The 23,706-nt window shown below is 36.2% G+C and overlaps 1 protein-coding gene across 1 annotated transcript in view; it reads right to left on the reverse strand.

Annotated features, from left to right (window-relative positions):
- The window catches only part of LOC150105725 (cadherin-related tumor suppressor-like), a 147,520-nt gene extending 124,936 nt beyond the window's left edge, over positions 1–22,584 (reverse strand). Inside the window, exon 1 of the mRNA XM_090394540.1 lies at positions 22,502–22,584. Coding sequence (XP_090250666.1) covers positions 22,502–22,584 — 83 coding nt within the window. The remainder of the gene's footprint in view (positions 1–22,501) is intronic.
- Between the last annotated feature and the right edge of the window lie 1,122 nt (positions 22,585–23,706).

Below are 23,706 nucleotides of genomic sequence, written 5' to 3' on the forward strand. Positions count from 1 at the left end.
AAGGAGCAACTCTTTAAGTCAAGTATTTCTGACCATCTCCAGACGACATTACCTGTTGTAAGTTACTTTTTTGTTGATGTTTTTTTCCCCCCACCCCTTTCTTCAGTACGTGTGCATCATTTTTCTTAGCCGTCATGGGGCACAAGAGGAACAAAGGTCCAGTCGGCGTTCTCCTGGGCCCAATACTGCTTTTGCTCGCCGCGAACTGTTCTGGGCTGCACATGACACTACGGACCTCCCCTCGGCCCTCCTCTCAATCAAAGTTCTTTTCATCCACGGCACAGGGTTTCCACGTTAATAACGGGCTCCAAAATGAAGTTCTATCTGCCTTAGGTAAAATGGCGCTAGAGGTCACTAGTTCACACAGGGCGGGTGCTGAAGTTAACGACTCCTGTCTCAGGGAAGTGGTACGAAGCAGTGGTCTTTATTGACGGTTTAAATAAACACCTGCGCTGGCTAGAAATAACAAGTCTGACACACCAGATCAAACTGGGTAGAAAATGTGACTGGTTTTAGCACAGATTAAAGATACGCCGAGCAGATAAAGAAAGGCAAGGCAAATGTCATCATCAGCTTCGGGGATAGGTTATCGCTATGATTATTATTATTTGAAGTTGGGGGAAAGGGGGAAATATTAAAAATTTCTATTGTACTCTGATTGTCACACATTATCAAAAGCATCCTGAACGCCAAATTCGTTAATCATAATTTATATATGTCTCGAGAATTGCTTCCCTTTGCGATGTCTATGCTCAACAGACTCAGTATAGGGGAAATTGCAAATCTCCTCCTCCTCTTCATCCCCTTCCCCTCTTTAGTATATGAAATAGCTCCATCATTATACCCAATACACTCACGTGAAATACGAACAGACAGGATGTGAGTGTGTTGGTTACTGATCGCATTACTCTTCCACCTGTGGTATATACAGAGGAACAGGGTAGACACATGAAAGGAAACGACGCGGCGCATGGAGATAGGCAAACGGTTACTTTAAAAAAATCTATTTTTTTTATTAATAACTTAATACAGAAAATATGTATATAGAGAATATGATGTTATTATATTAAGAGTGAGTTAAACTTGAGTTTAAACTACAGAATGAATGTGCCATTCAGCTTAGGAATAGACAACAAAAAAAGACAGATAATAGGTTTCGTTTGATGGAGAGAAATATAAGACGTATAGCTGCCAGATGTAGTGGCGTGCCCAAAAATTCCAATGGAATGGACTAGGGTAATTTTGTAACACACCCACTAGTGGCGCAAAGGATTTTTTAAGGGTCTAACTTTTAAAAAAAATTGTGGACCATTATGTAACCTACCGAGCGCACAGTGCGCTAATAGTTAAGACCATTCTAGACAGTTCATTATACATATACATAAACATAAACATTATACATTATTCATTATACATAAACCTAAAAAAAAAAAAAACAATGATAACTTCAAAATCAGACATTGAATTCTTAAAGATACAAATTGGCAATAAACAAATTGAGAATGTAAACAAGTTCACTTATCTAAGAAGCACTTTGAGTCAAGATGATCGTTCAAAAACCGACATTAAATACCGAATTGTAAAGGCAACCGTGGCCCTACAGAAGTTAAAACCATTGTGGGGAGATAACAGAATAGCAATCACAACCAGACTAAGACTAATTGACACCTTGGTGAATTCTATCCTCTTGTATGGTTGTGAGGTCTGGACTTTATTGAGGGAAGATGAGAGGAGACTCCTGTCTTTTGAAATAAAAACTTACAGAAGACTTTTGAGAATTCCCTATACCGCTCATGAAACCAATGAAAGTGTCCGAAAACTGATTGATTCAATAGACGGGAGAAGAAGGGAAAATATTCTGACAGTCATCAGAAGAAGACAGATGAAATGGTTCGGACATGTGGAGAGGGCTAATGGCATTCCAAAGCACGCACTAGAAGGAATCGTTCCGGGACCAAGGGTTAGAGGCCGACCTCGATTAAAATGGACTGATAACATCAAAAAATGGACAAATTCCTCCCTTTCTCAACTGACATCAAGAACAAGAGACTAAGATGATTGGAGGAGACTAACAAAGAATATCACCTACTAGCCATGAATGACCCAACGGTCCCTTTAGGACTACGGGAGAGAAGAAGACAGTTCATTATAATTACAATTATCATGATACAGGATGTTTAAAAGCTATGTACTAAGGTCTCGTAAATCTAGAAAATATTTGAAACTAAAATGCTTCATTGAAAAATAAATGTTATATTGTTATTTTTTCCCAGAAATTTAACATCTTTTTTTTTTTTTTTTAGTAAAACTGTAATAGTAATATGAATGACATTCATCTTAAACCATCAAAGAAAACATTATTTCGTATGCATGTCTATAATGAGAGAGAGAAAAAGAGAGAGAGAGAGAGAGAGAGAGAGAGAGAGATTCCTTCAAGGATATAGGTCCGTTTAGCAGAATGCATCTCCGCTCTTCAACAAATAGGCCGTGGGTTAATTTCATGAGAATGAAGGTTGTGAAAGTCTTTAGGTGATGAACGATTTTTGTCCCAGTGTGATACCACTATCCTATTTATCACAGGGCTGAAACATCTTGGGGGGGGGGGGGGAATGTTTGGTTTATAGAGTACCCCTCAAGGATTATCTGACCTCTTAATTTTCGTGAATTTCAATTTCAAAGTTACCATTTCAATAAAATATACTGAAACAGGCTCGCTTAATGAAGCTAGGTACTTCTTCATTGACTGGCATTGAGATATACTGTACGTCTTCTGTTCTGTACGATATGAGATTACAAATGAAGCCATTCATTATGACAGTAACTGTACCACAAAAAAGTTTTTTATTTAAATAAAATTTAAAAAAAAATCAAATTTCAGTGAAGATCCTATTAAAATTGTCACAGCCAACGGGTGCTGCACGTATAGAAACATCAAAGTTATTTAATAATACACACTTATTCATTGTCAGTGCCTCTGGAATATGTTAATTATCAGAGATATGCGTAAAGCTTTCTATATTAACTTTTATATTATTAAATTTTATGTGAACAGCCAATTGTAACTAGCTACCACGGGAATCCCGAATGTCCCATTCCAGCTACAATAGTTCGAGAGGAAAATAAAAAGTGATTTATTCATGTACTTTTCTTCCTTGTAACGTGTGTATTGATCTGCTACGATCTAAAATTTTTTAGATATCTTATGAAAAAATATTAGAACATTTATTTTTATTTTATTTTATTATTTATTTATTTCCTCAGACAGTATTTCTTCGATTATTTTAGCTCTGTGTGCCAGAATCGATTTCTAGTCTCTACAGTTTCACAAACACTCTTCTCCCTTCTAAAATACAAGAGTAAATAATAATAATAATAATAATAATAATAATAATAATAATAATAATAATAATAATAATAATAATAACAGTCTGCTAACAGTTTTTGATACACTGTAGTGTTAGGAATATTTTAGAATATATAAACGAAAGATGAATTAGCGGTGTTTCAGAATTTTTCCAACAGGTAGTGACACTGTAGTAGCTATTACGGCATTCAACTAAAGTCTTTCCGTTTATGTTCACGGCAGACGAACTGTGTTCGTCTGCCGTGAACATAAACGGAAAGAAACGCAGGAGAAATGGTCTAAATAAAGAAACGCAGGAGAAATGAACATATAAACGGAAAGACACGCAGGAGAAATGGTCTGCAGTTCGGACGATAAACTTCTAGTGTAAGCAGGTTAAACATGAACAGACCGAAACCGATGATCAGTCGAATGTTTCAGATTCAAATAATACTGACGCTTTTTTTTTTTTTTTGAGACAACCAAGGAATAATTTTTGCCGATTTTCTGCTTGCGGTTCATATTGTTATTGCCAAATGATACTGAGAATCGTCGTAAAGTTTTTGTGCTGCTGTCGAAAAGAAACATCCACTGGTTCATGACAACGCCCAGCTGATCTGGTTTAGCAACACTTTGATAGTTGAGGGTGGGATGTCCTCCACATGCAGGAGCCATCTGCCAGTAAATATCAATGCCAGTGGCATACTAAGATCGCATACTAGGATTTCATTGTTTTTGGTGTGGACACAGGACAGTTAGATATCATATTCGAAACGCCGTAACCGCCCCACAATACTTTGAAAAAAAATATAAAAAACACATTAAGGTTCATCTACAGTATTACATTTGTATATTCCGGAATGTTCATATTATTATTAAGTAATACCTCCAGGCAGTCCAAAGACTCATCGAGGGAGGGCATCTACTCTACAACTCTCCGTCTCCACCACTCAATCCACAAACTGCAATCATCATCTACACCAACGCCATCTACTGCCCACCGCCACTAGTATCTTTTTGTCTGTAAATTAAAGATAATCACAAACATCCATGCCCACGGCGGGATTTGAACCCGCAGCCTTTTGGCTGGAGAGCGGATACATTAACCACTTGGCCAACCAGGCCGGCAAAAATTACAATATGCCAAATTAAAAAAAATAATAAATAAATAAATAAATAAAATTAAAAAAAAAAAATGTTGGAAGGCCTGAGTTTCACTCTTGTATAGGAACAGTCTTCCATTGATGAAAAACATCATTAACAGTTTTGTAGATAACATAAAGCTCTTTTGTTTTAGTGTGTGTGTGTGTGTGTGTGTGTGTGTGTGTGTGTGTGTGTGTGTGTGTGTGTGTGTGTGTGTGTGTGTGTGTGTGTGTGTGTGTGTGTGTGATTACAACAACGGTCATATGAGATGGAGTTTTATACCCGATTATTAATTACAGATTTTTAGTAAAGAAGTCCACGAGATTTTGAAATGTTCATAAAAGACATTCGTATTATGCAAATATCTAAGCGCTACGGTATTTTTCGAACATTCTTCAATAAGTTTTAAATGTGAATGTTCAGTCTGTCCTACAATCTGATAATAAAAATATTTCGAATGTTTTAGACCGAAAAACAACATCTTAACAAAATTCGAACTTGATCAAAATTGAAAAGCTGCGGAATACAAAAAAAATCGAATTCCTTATTCAGTTCGATTACATATGGTTTCAAAAATACGATGGCGTAGATACACTCTGAAATTCTTGATGTTATAAATATAGAAATATACATATCTACAAATTTCAAGAGGAATAAACTTCATTATTTACATTTAAAAAAAAATTCTTTGAAAAGTGAACCGATCTTATTTTAAATAGTTTTCATATCTTGGGATGAAGTCCCTAAAAATGTGCAATGCACACAAAAAAAGAAGTGTACATATAGATCGGTGTTAATTTTTCTTCAAGTGAATAAGATGGACAATTTCTTTGATTGGAGGATGAAGAAAGGCAAAGGCTATTTAAGACAGGAGCCAGTTTACGATGTAAAAATGGCTTTAAAAATGACCCTAAAATAAGTTTTTCTTCTATAATTAATTGATTATTTCACAAGTATGATAATATAGAGCCTTAATAAAATAACTACTTCAACAGTCTACACTAGGGTTGATGCTGTTGGACAACGGAAAATGACATAAAAGACAAGTAGTGACACGAGGATGATAATGGTGTTAAAACTAATGAACGACGAATATGAAAATGACGGATAGTGAGCGTCAACTAAACTACATAATCCTTGCAAGAGCGAAATATATGCAAACTGCTAACGGATGGCTGTAGCTTGAGAGATATCAGCTAAAAGAAGTGAGGCAGTTCCGTAAAATCGGATGGAAAAATCTATAAGAAGCGTTAGGGCATAATATAATACGTGGAATCAGATTAAATGCTGATACACTGTTCGAATATTAGATATATCCTACAGTGTGTTTTCCCTCAACCCGATGGTTGGTGGGATAGGAATGTTACTTTACTAGGGAATAATTATTGAACAAGGTAGTTTCCTGTTGCCTTCTTTGTCTAATAGCATCCTATGTCTGTGTTTTAAACTGTTTTGAGCGAATTTTGAAGGACGAAAAACCGAGTTTCTCGGAGGAGGAGAAGGGAAAAAAAAAAACTCCACTTTCTGTATGAGACTGGCTAACTCAACTTTTATTGAAAAGCCCTCATAAACGTTCCTCACATCACAGACGAGAATCGAATCCAGGACTTTCAATCCAAAGACATCCGTCGAAATCAACTGAGCTGCGAAGGCTCGATATCCTACAATGAAAACCAGAAAATGCGACTCCCAAAGGAGAGGAATTTCTAGTTTTTCAAGATTTTCTGAAATGAAAATCTTGTTTACATTAAACAGTTTAAAATTTAAATAAGATAATTACCATCATCCCTAGGGTGAAATTATCATCCCTAGGATGAAAGTATCCATTTTAATAATTATATATTTATTATTTCTTGGACATTCCATAGTATAATCTTTTTACAACGAGCCACATTGCCGAGGAAGATGGTCTAGATTCAAATTCTGTCTGTGACGAAAGGAATTTTCAAGGTTAGGTTAATCGTCTTGATTAACCAAAGGAGTAAATCTGTTTCTCCAGGAAACTTCAGTTTTAACCTTCCCAGAACATATACTTCCGAACGAGAAGAACCCAAATTTGCTAATAGATAATTTCATGTGGAAGTGGTGGCGGTAGGATTTTCCTTTCCGGGAAAAAAAAAAAAAAAGAGAGGAAAGAACTGAACAGGAGAATACGCAGTTAACTGACATAATTTCAAACAGTAACAATTTACAAATTAACGCACATTTACTATTACGACTGTCAAAGTGGCTAAAACAATAAGCCAAAAAAAAAAATTATTCATAACAAGCACTGAACATTAAAAGTCAGAACGATAGCTGGATAATGGAAGAGATGTATTTTCCACTTGGGCGAGTACAGAATTAATTACAAATGAACTTTGAAAAAATTCTTAAAGGAAACTGAAAGCCTTCGGAAGTAGAACTTAAACGTTAAAAGGGCTTCCAAAGTTTTTAAAGCACTAAAGAGAGTTGGCATAGCTCAATATCATCATCAGATTGAGCACAAGGGTTTCATGGATTCATGAAAAACAAGAGTTTTTCATGAATCCAGATTAGCAGTTATTTTATTCAGAGACTATTCTGAAGAACAGTTTAACGTGGAATTTGAAGTGTCTTGACTTTTCATTTATTCCTGATATTTTAGTATTTACGGAGCAAAGATGCTTATCAAAGATGAAACCTGTGGACGGGTTTTATCTGTGGGTAAGTGAACTAGTTGTTAAAGGTCATCTGATAACTGCAAGATACCACAGCCAAGAGAGCTTCCGTAGCTCATTTAGTATCGAATACTCTTTGGGTGGAAATACCAGAGTTTGAATCCTGTCTAGGACGTGAAGAACCTTTATAAGGACTTTTCAACAGAAAGTGAGTTCGCAAGTCCTATACGAAATGGGAACCTCCGTACTTCAGTCGGTATAGCCGAAGCCCTTTGGTCGGAAAGTCCTGGGTTCGATTCCCGTCCGTGACGTGAGGAACCTTGATCTGGTCTCTTTCGACTAAAGGTGAGTTAACCGGTCTCATACGGAGGTGGAGGGCTTTCTCCCAGTAACTCGGGTTTTTCATCCTTCAAAAATGGGTAAATCGGTCCGGTGAACACACACACACATACGGTTATAGTCATTACTACTTATGACAAGGAAGGCAACGAGGAAACCACCTTGCTTCATAATCATCTCCCTGGTATACTAGCATATTCGCTACCCCCACCAGCCAATAGGCTGAAGGGAAAAAATACAATACACTACGAAGATGGAAAGGTTTCATGTCGTCCAACAACAACAACAACAACAAAAAGGCTAACGTCCAGAAGAATACATGTAAATAATATATGTAACAATTAAACTTTATAAAATACACATATTGTGCACTATCTGTAAACCAGCTCTATAGCCAATTCTTTTTTGGTGAATATGTAAAAATAGGATTATTGCATCTCAACATGTCCTAGATATGGCACTTGCCGCAACATGAAAAAGACCTTGGCAAAACAGTTTTGCTACATATACCGACTGCTGAATTAGAAACTTCGCAGAAAGAAGTGGTTCAGTATAGGCATGCGACTGCCAATACCGATCCTCTTCAGTTCTCTGTGCATAGCTTTCAGCGAGATATGGGTCGGGAACAGCCTTCATTAAATGTCCGTATAAGCCTTCTCAGAGACGACACTCTAGTTCTTGAGAGACAGTCTTGGGACCACAGTTATGCCTCCTAGACAAGCAATGTAGATTATTTTCACGCTAATTAAACACCGGGGATATCTCACCTTTTGAGAAATCAGTCATCTCTGCTGTTTTCAAAATCGTGGTCCCAGCCAGGCGGACACCCACAATAAGCCCTCTATCGAACTCCGAAAGATCCTCTGTTTTTCCCATTGTGATCAACACCGCTGACAATTACTGACCAGCAGCCTTCTTACATAGTTGCTGAGGACACGTGGTGACGCACCCAAGTATTTTGCATACGCTGCGTAAGTGACGTTTACGTATGTCTACAAGACGGAGCTCTTCCCCGTATATATCTATTATGAAGTGCCTTTTTCTGTGAAAAGTTGTCTAATTTATGGATCCCAAATTTAATCCGTTAATTTCTTTTTTGAGGGTTATATTAAAGACTTTGACCTCACCGATGAACAGAAAGGAATCAGGTTGGCTGCTAATTCCTTAGCTTTCAAATAAGCACTGCTTGAGAAGAATAACTTAGAGAGTTCTAAATGGCATAACTTTCATTTCTGCAAGTCATTTTTTTTAAAATAAACGTTTCAAAGTAAAAAATATGGTTTGCAATAACCTTCCCTTATAAAGTTCAAAAGACCGAAAATTTTAAAAGTTGTGACTGACAAAGAGAGTGGAGATATAAATATAATTTTTAAGAATTTGGTAGACGGTATGACTCAAAGAAATGAAGTAAACCAAGTGTACAGTGATCAAATAATTCTGGTATATAACAAGCTGATGATATCAAGTTCCGCTGCTGCCATTAACGGATGAAACAAAACATGGTAAACTACTATTTTTTTCTATTCTAATTATTCTAATGACGTAATGCAAAATAATCGAGACGGAAGTCGAAAATAATAACTACGAAAACGGTATATCTAAGTAAATTGCTCATATGCAAGCCTCTGTTAATCTACCACACTGCTGACTTAAATGTAAATTAAATAATAAACAGAATCTTATCATAAGAGTTTTATTAAACAAAAAAGTAGGATGAGGAAACTAAACATCAAAGTAGTACGTAGTTATAATGAAACTGCAAAATAAAAGCAAGTATTAATAATCGCGGATTTAAAAAACAAAACAAATGTAATACGTCTAATTATTACCTAAAAAATAACAAAAGAACGGTGAAGAACACACACACACACACACACACACACACACACACACACACACACACACACACACACACACACACACACACACACACACACACACACACACACACACACACACACACACACACACACACACACACACACACACAAAGTTTTCATTAATTGACCAGACAAAAAATGGGACTGTTAATACGATCATAACAAATAACTGGTAGAGGGAAAAGTGGTTAATCTAAAGTCACTTTATCCAGGAAATTATGGTGTTCTAAAAGAAATGTGGATGAATGAAATAAGACAAACTGTGATTATTTGTTCACGTAAAAAGATAAAGGAAGCCTTGACAGAAAAAAAAATCCAGACTTATCGGTTTTTTTTAAAATATTTTTTAAACAAATATCCAATATATAATTAGGGTCAAGCCATGCTCCTCAGGGCTAAAAAGAAAACAAAAAAAAAAAAGAGAAAAAACTAAACTATTTTTTTCAGACCTTCCTGCAGAAGTATAGCAGAGACATGTCATTATCCGGAGTAATTTTGAAAACAAAGAGATTCGAGTTACACAAACAATCGAACAGTAATGTTGATTTTAAAGCATCTGATGAATGGCTTTCAAGATAGAAGGTCTGATGTGGGACAGCCTAAATTAGTATTGAAGGAAAATCTTTCACTGGTGGCAGTGAAACAGGTGCAGTTTGTTTCCAGAGACTTCACATAAGAAGATTGAAGACGGTGGTGAGTAATTGTAGAACAGCAAAGAAACAGCATTCTATTATAGAAGGCTTTAGAACAAATCGCCAGCTTATGGACACAAATAAATCCGATATGTACACGAACCAAGGATGATTTTGTTAGTCTCATTAATAAGAATCGAAGTCATAAAGTGAAACCGTTGAACATTGCAAAAAGCGATGTGGACAGTAAAAAGCCATTCATCAGATGCTTTAAAATCAACATTACTGTTCGATTGTTTGTGTAACTCGTGGTTTGAAATACCTGGATATGACTTGATAGGTTTTAAATAGGATTTCGTTGCGATTTTGTAGTAGTTGAAAATAAAATAAAAATACTAAATGACTCCATTACTCTTGAATTAGACCAGAACATTCACTTCTGATGTACAGAAATCTAGAAAATAGAAAAATACAATACATGCTCAGCAAGGAATACTACGGCTTCCATAGACTTTGGATCTAGGCATTACCCAAACCTTCTGCACTTCCATGACCGAGTACTTTCATCGTATACTTTTTTTTTTTTTTAGACATGGTCAACTTATCCGATTTCGATCGCTGGAAAGGCGGGCTTTTCTTTCAGCAAACTATTGTGAGAAACATAATATACTCGTACCTCGTAGCACAATCTGCTATGGGCTAACTCTACGCAAGGGAGTTGACTGGTAATACCGAGATGTCATAATATGGAACTGGATGCCATCATGCTGAGAGTACTGTCAATACAAAACTGTTGGAAGTAGTGTTGTAGTGTCGCAACAACACCGAAGATCATAAGATTTTCCCGAGTTTATTGTGGAAGAACTGTTGACTTTTAATGTGCTCAGTTACAAACTAGAGCCTGAAAAGAGACGCTCTAGTCTTCTTACTCATGTCTGAGAAAGAGAAATACTGCAAAGTAGACGAAGTATCCTAAAGGAAACTGAATATGGAGATAAGATTGGAAACGTTTCTCCGAGTAAATTGGAATCATCTTTATGATCATCTGGAATAGTAGTCTGCAGCTGTGGGTGGTGAACAATCATATAATTTAAACTAGGACCTGGAGTAATTCTAGAACAATAATATTTATTGACATACACATCGTATTAGCTTCAAGCTAGGACTAAATTTAAAAACATTAATTACTGGTAACAATTCAGTTTTCATAAATAATTTCTAGTTTTACTTTAAAAATATTTCTTCATCATGTGAATAAAATATGCTTATAAAAACGCTATAGTAGATCTTGGTTGTTATTAATTACAACAGATTTAATGCTATATTCATTAATGCAACTAGAATTTAAAGTTAAAGCACAATTTGTATTAACTCTTGTTATATGTGTGTGTGCTAAGTGATGATGATGATGGTATGATGCAAAATATAGTCGTTTTAATTTTCAATAACAATGGAATAATTTATTTAAATACAGCTCAGTTTTCCCAATTTCGTTGTCCTCTTTTTGATTCTTGGTTCTCTCCCTTTGGTCAACAATTATTTATATATTTATTTATTTTTAAGTCGCAAGATATTGCACGGAATACTTTCCGGGACTATTAAAATATGCATTTATTTTCTTTATGTTCCTTTAAAAAAAATGAAAGAAATATAATGTTATAAAATTACGGATATAAGCCTGCGAAAAAGATCTTTGTCCATTAACTACAAAGAATTTTAAATGGAGAATTATTTAAACCACCTTTTATGCATGTTATGACATTAATATTTTCATTTATTTAAAATATATATAAAATTCCTGAAGGTTTCCTTAAAAGTTTAAGAATCATCAAACTGAGTAGACGCTAGGCGAAGTGATTAATTATACATACAGAGGAAGTGTACAAGAAACGTTTGATAAAATTTGATGAGTATAAACATTTTATCCTCTCTTTCTTTACGCCAATTACGCCACAAATATTGAAACAAGAAAGTTGAGTGCGAGAACACACTAGACTGGAGAAAAGCATTTATCCATTTTTACTTATATACTTTTGCGTTTCAGTATAAGTGGGCCACCTCAATATCACAAACAGAAAAATGAAGATCAATTATGGAAGCACACTATTCAATGCACACCATAACCGAATCCATAGTACACAGTCTACCTGTAGAGGGCAGCACCACCCAGTCTTGAAGAGACTAAAGTTGTGAAGAACATCTATTGCTTTGTTCGTAGAGTGACCCTCCACCATCTATTACACAAGAGGACGGCTTTAATAGCCTCTGTCTACACCCTTACCGCCAATTTCCCTCTAAGTATGGAAGACGCGACAGACAGAAAATAGGGACGGTCCACCCTAGCGATGGTATCGGCCACCTATTCTTAACCGTCACCCCAAGAGAGAGAGCCAGTCCCGCTCCGGGCAGAAGAGACGGTCTGGATCAGCACAGCCCTGAGTTAGGCTATTATGAAGAAGGAACCAGGACGTTCTGAGCAGCAGGGGGATTGCCGAGCTATCTAATGATATGCTTGTAAGGAATGGGCCGCCTTGTTGTAAAGCTCATCTTTAAACATGAGCTATGGCTTGTCTGTTATTTCCCGCAGCTCTGAAGCCTGCGACACACACACACACACACACACACACACACACACACACACACACACACACACACACACACACACACACACACACACACACACACACACACACACACACACACACACCATTAAAAACTTCGGTAGCATAATAGTTGTCCTGTGGTTTCGTATGTTAAAAAAAAAAAAAAGCGGTATTGAGTGGAAAGCTTGCTATGGTCAAGAGGACCCTAACCTTTCTTCTTTGAAAGCTGAGTTCGAATTCAGTTACCTGCTGGCTATTCACGAAGTTGCACATATACAGATGCACAAAAGAAGTTACATCATACGTAAACTTTCATCTTCTACGCACATATGACAAAACAGCTGAACAAAATCGGTACTCTTAATACTAAACAAAATTCCACTTTAAAATAATTAAGATCTAAATTTGTGCTTAACTACCTCACTACGATATACAAAGCATAAATCAGATGGATCAGAAACTGTAATTCTTGTAATTCCAGATCAAAGAAGGCTCAGATGGACTTTTTTTTTTTTTTTTTTGGTTATCCATTTAAACACTCCGAAACAGTATGACAAGCAGAGTTTATAAAACGATAAAAAAAAAAATGCATTTTTCTGCTACATGTATACGAAGTACATATAAACCTTTCGACGCTAGTAAATTCTTCTATTTCCACTCATACTTTTCCCTGCGTGCTATATAAAATAGTCTAATTTGTATGCCTGACATGAAACACCGTTGGAGAGGGTATAAATTGATAGGAATGCTCTCCAAGACCATCCTATATTATGGACGAGTTAAATAAACGTCAGTCGGTTGCATGGGATGACAAGTTTCCAGTAGTGATTCCTCGGTACGACCAACCATAATTTATCCCTTGTCTTGGCATCTGCCTCAGGGAGAGAAATGTGTCTACGTGGGGACATTTATGTTGGGTCTTGCCGTTAGGTGCCTGCGCGTGTCTACGTTTGCGTCTCTCATGTTATGAACATTTGTACTACAACTGTTGACTCATATTTAGAAGGGTTTTGTTTTTCATTAAGGTATGTATCCTTACAGGTGGGAGTTACCAAATGCAATTAAAAAAGACTGAAGTATGATGTTCTTCAGAACCATTATGATAACAGGAAGACTTTTTTTTTCTTTTTAGAAACTTTCTTATAATGATCGTTCGTCCATCGACAATACATTTTCCTACATCAGCAATAGGCATTTCAGACGAATACTAACATTTCGAACAAATTGGTCCTCGTCAGTATACGCTGTCGAGTTGATTATCAATCAAAGTAGAATCATAAACTATACACGGTACTTTGTACCTCTTTCATAGTCCCGACACTAATCGCAGATGGCCTGTTCTTCGACAAGCTTCATGCAAAAAACCATTCTTCATCATCCGACAACACATAATGTCATCAATGGCTTACGCAGTGTAGCACATCTAGATAGCTCAGTTATCGACGCACACATACACTCTGTTCGTGTTCACGCCACAGTCGATAAATCTGTATTGAATTCACAGGTGATTAATGACGCTTTGTAGCACCCGTTCCCTCGTGACAATCTGTTTTGGATGTCGTTTGTCAACTTCACGTCCGGGCAGTTTTACACTCGGAGAGGTCATATCCCGAAGACAGGAGCGCAAATACAAAATTTTTCGATCTATCGAAGAATCACGTGACATCCTGACGTCATAACTGCTAGAAATGACTGCGTGTCACAACCTAATGGGAAAAAAAAAAGGATTTTTTTTTTTTCTTTTGGTTGAACTGTAATGAAATATTAGACAGATGTCTCATAGATACCGAAATAAATTATTTTTCTCTTTCTTCTGTCCACCGAGTCCTCTGGATTACTTTTATTTATTTATTTTTGATATCTGGGATTACACATTAGTGTATCAAGTTGTCTTTATTTCTATAATGACACGGGATTATGAGAAATGTCAGTTGGTCTCAAATCTAATTTTTTCGTCAAACATACAGATGAAATTCATTTAAAACAGAAAATAATCTTCCGTAGCTCAGTCGTTTTCGATGATGCCCTTTAGTTGGGTTAGAATCTGTCAAGGACGAGAAGAAACTTTATTAAGTCTTTTCATCTGAAAGGTGAGTTAGCCGGTCTCATAAATATGCGGAAGGATTTCCCCTCCAAGAAACTCGAGTTTTTCATCCCGCAAAACAGGCAAGACGGCCAGAAGAACACACGCAATATGCAGATATAGGAGAGTAAGGAATAAGGATTAACGACACTAATCCGTCGGAAATGGTTCGGAATACTTGCATGGTACGGTGCGGATCCACGCATAAGGGTAAAATAGAACAGAAAATAGAAATAAGACTAAAAGTTTATTTGGAGTACATGTATTCAGCCTGATCTTTCTCACTGTTGAGGGAGATTTTTTTCTCTCTTTTCCCTCTAATGGGTGGAGGGTTGGGTCTATTTCTTCCCATGGTGACCCAGTCCATTTTGGGAGAGTGCATATATTGTATGTATGAATGAATGAAGGATATCACAAACATCCATACCAAAGTTGGGATTCGAACCGATAGCCTTTTACCTTGAGAGCAGATATGCTAACCACTCGGCTAGATATTTGGAGCATAGAGCAAGGCTATATCATCTCTCAGCGACATAGATTCCAAAATATAAATTAAAATCAAAACAACTATGTTGTTTAGTGAAATTAGTAAAGTGGCGAGTAGCAAACAACGTTTTCATACAGTTTTTCGATAGCGTGGCTAATTTTTATCTTACAAAGCGAAGTTACTATCAATCCTGATATCCTGAGCAATATTCAACATCTTTATTTGGAATATCTTAGTATTTATCAGCATTTGATTCTATCGAAATATGTAACCAGCCTTAAACCATTAGCACTAATGCATGACCAAATGATGATAAATGCAGGTTCTCATTGAGATTATTATACAGCTTTTACCTCAGTATCTGCCAATAAAAACAATGCACTATTAGCAGTTGGGAAAAAGAAATGTATATTCATCACAAACAAATACTTTTTTTTTTCAATCTAAAGAAGTTTCAATCTTCGCCAAACTGATTCGCTTTTTTCTTTGTTCAGATTAAAGTTGATCAAACCCCCAGCCAGTTAGCCGAGTGGAGAGCATATCTTGCTCCCATACCAAGAAGTTGTGGATTCGAATACCAGAATCGATGTTTGTAAAAGCCTGCTCTAGAAGGGCATCTATAGATCTTTAGTTTACAAGGCTTGTTTTTTTTTTATTATTATTAAAACAAAACTCTATGAGAGAAGTATAATACCTGTTCTATACTCTATAACTTTCACTATACACTTTACAACTCTCTATAACTCTTGCAACAACTGAAAAGGAAGTGAGCTTCATATTTGGAAATATCTCTTAGTACGTTATCTCTTGATCGGGAGTAGTCATCACATTCTCTTTGCAGAGTGCAGAGAAAATGGAAGCTTGATATTTTAACATCTCCAATACATAAGTGATAGATCGGATTAATGATGCTTGCAACTACAGACTGGCAGGGCTTTTCTGTCTTTATCTTGCATCCTCCCCCTCATTCAGAGAAATTTGTCGTTGTAAAAATTGTACAGTACAAATATTACAATATTATGTTAAAAGCAAAGGGAACGCATATAAATAATCGCAGATGTGTACACGTAGTTGAGATTTATCCGATTTGCAGCGAGGCGTATTAGTTATCTATCATTTGGTGCAACTGCAACTCAATTACAGCATACGAGATCAACTGTGGCTGAATTAATTAAAAGATACAAATGTGATAGTGAAAAGAAACCCGAGAAACAGCAAGACCACATAAACCGGTAAAGGATAGAAATAAGTGCTAAAAATACTTTGTGTTCTCCTGTCGTGAATCAGTGAAAGATCTCAACATGCGTTAAGGACGTTCGCGGTTGTACAGGTTTGTGCAGCAACATTAATGCACTGAACTCCATAGAATGTTTCCATGGAAATTGTTGGAGACATCTTCCAAAACAATATGTGGATTATATTGGCGAGGTACAGAATTCGTCGTGATTAGTAAAGTAGTATGAAGTGATGAATCACGATGCACATCCTTCAAATCAGATGCCTCTATTTTGCTATGATGATTGCCAGAAGAACGTTATTTGATAGTTAAATCTATCAGTTAAATAGTAGTTAAGCTATTAGTTTAAACACAGTAGCAGTAATATAGTATGGGGGAGGGTGTTTCTGCTGCTTTGAACTCAGAAAAGGAAACAACTGCTATGCAGATATCATGGATAATTCCTTATCGCCAACGTTATGGCGGCTCTGTGGCAAAAATCCAGTTGAGTATCAACATAATGCATGTCACACCGTGAGGAATGTAGCGACATAATCGAGAAAATGAGAGCACAAGGAAGGTTGAAATGGCCAGCATAAAGTCCTGATCTGAATTCTACAGATCAGAAGATCTTTGGAAAGATTTCGAACGTCAAGTGATGCTGAGACCAACACGTCAACTACACTATATGAATTGACTCTCATTTGGGTGGTGAGAACAGGTTAAACTTGTATCCGTTTATTAAAAAAAGTCTACCTAGAAGAGTACCACTTGTCATCCTGAGTGGAGAATCTACAGAACAAATAAAACATTTCAGCTATTTAGGCACAATTTTTAGTGAAGATAGAAAATTAAATACGGAAACAGACAGCTGAATTAGCAAAGATGATATGGTACGAAGTCAGTTGAATAAATTTATATGGAATAAGAGAGAAATTAGTCAAAACATTAAAGTAGCAGTATAGTGTAATACAATTTTACAGTATAGTACAATTTTAACTTATGGATCTGAGAGGTGGGTTAGAAATAAAACACTTGACCAAAGATTGGAGACTACAGATATGAGAGTTCTGAGAAAGATTGAGAAAGTGAACAGATGGCACCAATGGCAATATCATATTAAAACGAGGATATTAGGAAAGAACTTGGCATTGTTAACATTCAGGAATGTGTTAATAGAGTTAATCTCAGGTGGTATGGTCACTTAAACAGAATGGGAGAGGAAAGATATTAGCAAATCGAGTTTGTGTGTGTGTGTGTGTGTGTGTGTGTGTGTGTGTGTGTGTGTGTGTGTGTGTGTGTGTGTGTGTGTGTGTGTGTGTGTGTGTGTGTGTGTGTGTGTGCGTGCGTGTGCGCGTGCGTGCGTGCGCGTCTCTGTGTGTGTGTGTGTGTCAGGATAGCAGGTCTAGGTGGATTGGTACCTAGGTCTTGCTCATCCTCTGGACCTTTACCAGAAGTAAGAGGGTGCCTGAGAAGACCAAAATATTAGATTTGATAATATTGAAGTCCTGACAGATAACAGATTAATATAGAGGAGAATTTGTCGATACGAAGTTAGTAATGATGTGCCCTTTTCATATAGTACAATCATAATATCCTGTACACCACCTGGTAGTACATATCAGGAATTTGATATCCACTCGGCCAACTAGATAATATCTAGTTGGCCGAGTGGACCTACTCTCCAGTCAACGGGTTCGAGTCTCTCACTGTGGCTGAAGAAGCTTGGGGAAAAAAGTTCCATTCTAGAGCAGGATTTCCGGATTATCTGATTTTTAGCCCACCCATAGTATTCTAAATGTACAACCTTTCCTTAGCGAGATTAAACGCTGATGTAATGCTAAAATCGTGTTAGTACTTCATTAGTCAAACTAAGGTCATATTAATTAAGTGGCTCAATTATCTGATCCGATCCATGCCAAACAGGTATTCATCTTTTATATAGTAATTTTGTTACTGAGAAAAATGATTTAATTAAAAAAAAAATAAGATTAGCATAAAATTTCCAAGTAAATCGCGTATAAAAATAAATTATACAAAGCTATTCTGAAAAATGCATTTGAGCAGCAAATTGATGCGTTAAAGTGATGCAAGTCATGTGAATTAGCTCCAATTCACATGACTTGTGCTATTCACATAACAACAGTGAATATCACACTGTTAGCGAATCATTTTTGCCCTTATATCTAAACTGGAAGGTGAACAGGGATGGGCCAAGACACCAGAGCCCCTAGGAGAGAAATTTAGGAAGAGGGAGGGAGGAATGATTATTTGAGATCTCTATAGTTTCATGTATTAGAGTTCTTTGTGGTCTGCATATAACAAGTCAGGTCTAAGAAGGAGCTATGTTATTGAAGTGGCAGCTTTTTGCATCACAATCGTACCTTGCGCTAAAGTAGTTACTGAAGCCTGAGGTCCAACCTCACCCATACAACCATTAATCACCAAGCTACCATAGTATTAAGGAAAACTAATGCTTTGTCCAGTAGTTGAGGTAAGAATTCTTCATTAAGTGTCTACGAACTTTTTTTTTACGTTCCTTTTTTCTTTTTTTTTTTCTCTCAAGAAATGAACTGGGTGTGGGCTGTTATCCGATATATATATAGAGCGTGCTTAGTATGAACATCCCTTTTCGGTTCATTATGAAAGGGAGGGATCATCATATTCTGTTTGCAGGATGTAGAGAAATCTAGATATTCCCACGTTGTTGTTTGCAATTTATTTATCTAAGGTGTAATTAGTAAGCGTCTCGGCTTCGAGCCAAGAGGAAGGAATACACATAATCCGATGACACACCCTAATGAGGATGAAGAAAACGGAAGAAATGATAAATTTATGTACTACCGAATTTTGAAAGTGGTTAGGAGAAATGCAGTAAAAGTACGATGCAACGAGTGCTGCGATTAATGAAGTCTATATTTACGAATGTTTTTGTGTGTGTTGTCATCACTCAATGATGCTAATTAATGCTAGTTATAGGATTTTTATCTATTTATTTATTTATTTTGGAAATGGAAGCTTTTCATTATTTCCGCTACAAAGGGCGAAAATGATAAAGCACCCCAATGAACATAATGAAACTTTTGGTCGCTTTTTCTCAAAGTGTACGTCTTCCAAAGTGGCATAGTTATCGGTACACCAATTCGTCTTCAGAGAATACACACTTCGTCAGTGAACAGATCTAGAACGAAGGAAGGAAATGCATTAATTCTACCAAAATTGCTGTTCCGTGTGAACTGCATGGATGGTTCAAATAATAATTAAAGTTATCATGAAAAAGAGTCCTATATATAAGGTTTCCATAGCTCAGTCGGTTTCGACGATATACCCTTTGGAAAGACATGGATTCGAATTCCATCTAGGACGCGAAGAACCTTTATCGGGCTTTTCATCTTTTCATCTGAAGACGAGTTAGCTGGACTCGTATGGAGTTGATATAGTTTTTTCTCCTGGAAACTTGAATTTTTCATCCCAAAAAACAGGCAAACTGACCAGAATAACACGCGAAATGTACAGTCATAGAAGATTACTGGAATAAGGATTAACTTTCCCATTCCATCAGATTTGGTTTCGAAAACCTGTATGGTATAGTACGGAATGGATACGCGTAAGCATAAAACAGAATAGCTTTATTCCCATCCTTATACCACTCTCGACCAGATATGTTTACTAAATTGTAATAAGTTCATTCGACTGTTCATTCAGTTTTATTCTTTACACGTGTTCAACTTGCGCTACTGAATATTCATTCTCCATAGGAGATTGATTTTCTATTCCTATCCTTCCGAAAGGAAATATTGTAAACTCTCGTTAAAACCAATTTCTACTGTAAAAAAGATTTAATCTTTTTTTAAGGGGGTGGAGGAGGAAAACTAGATCATAATCTTTTTTGTGTACGGTAATTCTCTCGTTATTTAACTCGTAGGCGAATCGTTGTCGGTAAAAAGCAAGAAATGCAACACCAGTTAAATCAATGTCCATTATCATTACGAGGGCATTTAAGAATGGTGTTTAAATACGCATCGTCACAGTAAGACATAAACCATACATCTAAAGTAAAGGAAGTGGGGGAAACGAAAGAGAGGCGCAAAATGGCGGCACGTAAAGGTTACGAGGGCAGTTATGAAATTCTCCATTAGTGATTTGCACAACGAAGAATAGCAGGAGGATTGCAGCGCGGTCTAAGCCGTGCAGGTAAAACCCAACCTACCATTTATAAGTTATCTTAATGATGCTTGGCTTACCGGTGTCACGACATGTCATGTGACCTTGCTACAGAACCAAGGCGTCTACAAACGAATCCTCTTAGTAAAAATGGCTTCGAACAACCGTTATCTATCGAGGGGAAGGAAAGCGCAATCATGAGGTGTCCGCCTCCACCATCTATGCTGCCCCCCCATTCTTATCAATTGGAGGCACGTGATCATTTAACACCTATCATGTGCCGAGTACAGCCATTGGGTACAAAAAGAGATAAATTTTGATTAGAAGGAAGGATGGATTAAAGTTAAAAAAAAAAGTTGCTAGTAGATACAAACTGAATGACTCGGATCTTGATCCGAATTCACTTATTTTCTTTTTTAAGTAAATTGTTTTCAGTGTATGATTTCGGTAATGATTACACAGTTATTAACTTACTCTCGAAAATTAACTCTCCCTCCTGCTAATATCTGTGATTGAAACTAATAATCTTCTGAGGGTGTTAAATATTTGGGAAGAGTTCTACATATGACAAGAATAATAAAATTCTATTCACGTAAAAAATCGTGAGTGAAAAGGTATGACTTGCCCTGTGATTTAGAGATGGAAGTCAATTAGTATCTGCTAACTTGATGATCGCGATCATCAATCAAACAGAATATAAGGAACACTATCAGGGTTCACTTCATTATTTCACTGTGCTTAGCTATAACGCAAACGATACAAAATGGCCACATAACTGTCACACATTTTACTGATCATACACGTTACTCTTTTTTTTTTTTTTTCAATGAATTTGAGATACACGAATGAAATCTTATTTCTTAATCTCTGTTAGTAGACCATGAAAACCAAAATTTCTTTTAAAATACTGCTTACAAACTTAATCCTAAAATAAACCCAACGTAAGTCATGTTTCTACTTTTTTTTTTTTATTTCGATCATAATCTTTTGGGATTTTAACAAAAAAAACTGAATAATGTCCCCTTAACTGTTTGACACGCATTTTAATTTGGAATTAGATTTGTTCTAGCGCCTAATATACCATTTGAAGAAACTAAGTGTGACATCGGTAAACAGTCCAAACTACGCTTGAGATTACTACTATTAAAGGTAGGTTATAAAGTTTAGAAGCAAATTATCTCCTCCCGAAGGGGGGGGAAAAAAAAAAACGTTCGGAATAATGTAACAAACAGTATTGTACAAATTCAAATACTAAGCAAATATTTGAGTGAAAAAATAATTCCAAGTTAAGAGATACACTAAAAATGACGGATATGAATTTAACTCAATAAATTAACTTAATTTTTAAATGACCGAAGAAGCGAGACTTGGAAAAAATTATTCTTTCCAATCATTAATGAACTCAAAAACGTTCACAAATAAGTTTTGAGCGTCTTAATTTATATAATTCATTTTTACGTTTCACTTTGCAATTTTTTTTCTTAGGAATTTTTTTTATGTGAGGGAGGAATAATAAAAAATTTTTTTAAAAATGTATGCTCAGAAGAATATCATTCAAAAGGTGGATACTGATCTATCATATACAGTATTTCCTGTTTAGGTGAATGAAGTACATAAATTGGGGGGTAAAATTGAAAAAATGCAATGTCCATATTGGTTAGCATTACCAAACGGACATCCAGGAAGTCCTATCTCCAAGCCAGTTGACTAAAATAAGTTACACTGTGAAAGTCGAATATCAGAAGGTAACAAAGAATAAATAGCAGAATGAAATTGTTCCACTATCAAAGCGATCAAGAAAAAAAAAAAATTCTACATAGAAGGCAATGTCAGTCCACTAAGCGTGGCTTTGCAACGTCCACAAGACCGTCGGACTATTACCATAACAATAGCAGTACAAAGTTTTCATGAAAAAGACTAGAGGTTAGTACTTCAGCTGTAAAATGACAATCCATCCTGATGAATACTATACCTTCGTGGAAGATGAATTTCATCGTCCGATGTGAGACCACCACTCTTATCATTGGAGACTCGAAGAAGCTCCGTGTTTGACATCTTGCGAAGGATTTTTCTGATTATGTAACCTTGGCCTACTCACAGCTAATGTATTACAGATTAACATTGGGATTTTATGTGAATCGCACCTAAGAAAGGACGAGAATCTCATAAAGGATACGAAGCACATTTTATAATGTTCTCGACCAAAGATGAGTTAGCCTGTTTCAAACCTAGCCTGTGAACATACACACCTGACAGAGGCATACTCATCCCATGACCTTTCTTGTCTCGTTATTAATCTGAATAATTCAATCCTATAAAACTGGAAGAAGAGATTACTCTCACTCGTGCACGACTCACTCATTTATCATCAAATGATATTTGTATGAATTCATGTGTTTCGGTCAGTCTTACCAGTTTTTACACAAAGTTTAACACAAGCTGTTCGTGAATTGCAAACATTGAGAAATCACAACCTTTTTTAAACGATAATCATAAATGGATGAATTGCAGAAGTACATTGTGACGTGACGTCACGAGAAGGGACTTGTCCATATCATCTCACTGGCCAGTGCAGTTCACAGATAAATAAATTCATCGCTTTACTTTTGATCTATCGCATATAATGAAGCTGAAGAGACTGCATGAAAGAGTACAACCATTAAAAAAAAAATTAAATACTGTGTAAAGAAATCTTATGAAAAAACACTTGAAGATATTTATTATCGACAGGAAGTGTTCAGTTAAAATTTTAAGGAATCCGTTTAAAAAGAAAAAAGACCAACTCATAAACATTTGTAGCACCTGGAAAGTATTCAACTTTCCAGATGCTACAAATACCTGTTTAAGAGATGACCTTTTAAATGTGACCATTCGTCTTATCTTGGAAGTGTTTGCTTTAAATACAAACTCTGGAAGGAAAAAAATCACTTCATATTCAATAAATAAAGTAAGAGTCTCTAACTTCCTGACAGCTGATTTTCGGTTAGTTACAGAAGCGTGGGAATCCATTGAAAACCAGATGGTCAATACAAGAATGAGTACCATGAAGGTGCAAATTTCTTATGCATTAGAACTGCAAAGTGTTTCGGCTTGGAAGTAGTCAAGTTACAGCTAATAAACTGAGTCTTTCGTGACAAAAATCCGTGACGAATTTCAGTTAGAAGCAAAACAGGGGTA

The sequence above is a fragment of the Typopeltis vanoorti genome, chromosome 6 (assembly GCF_054136105.1).
Source record: "Typopeltis vanoorti isolate ZY-2024b chromosome 6, IOZ_Tvanoo_1.0, whole genome shotgun sequence".
Lineage (NCBI taxonomy): Eukaryota > Metazoa > Arthropoda > Arachnida > Uropygi > Thelyphonidae > Typopeltis > Typopeltis vanoorti.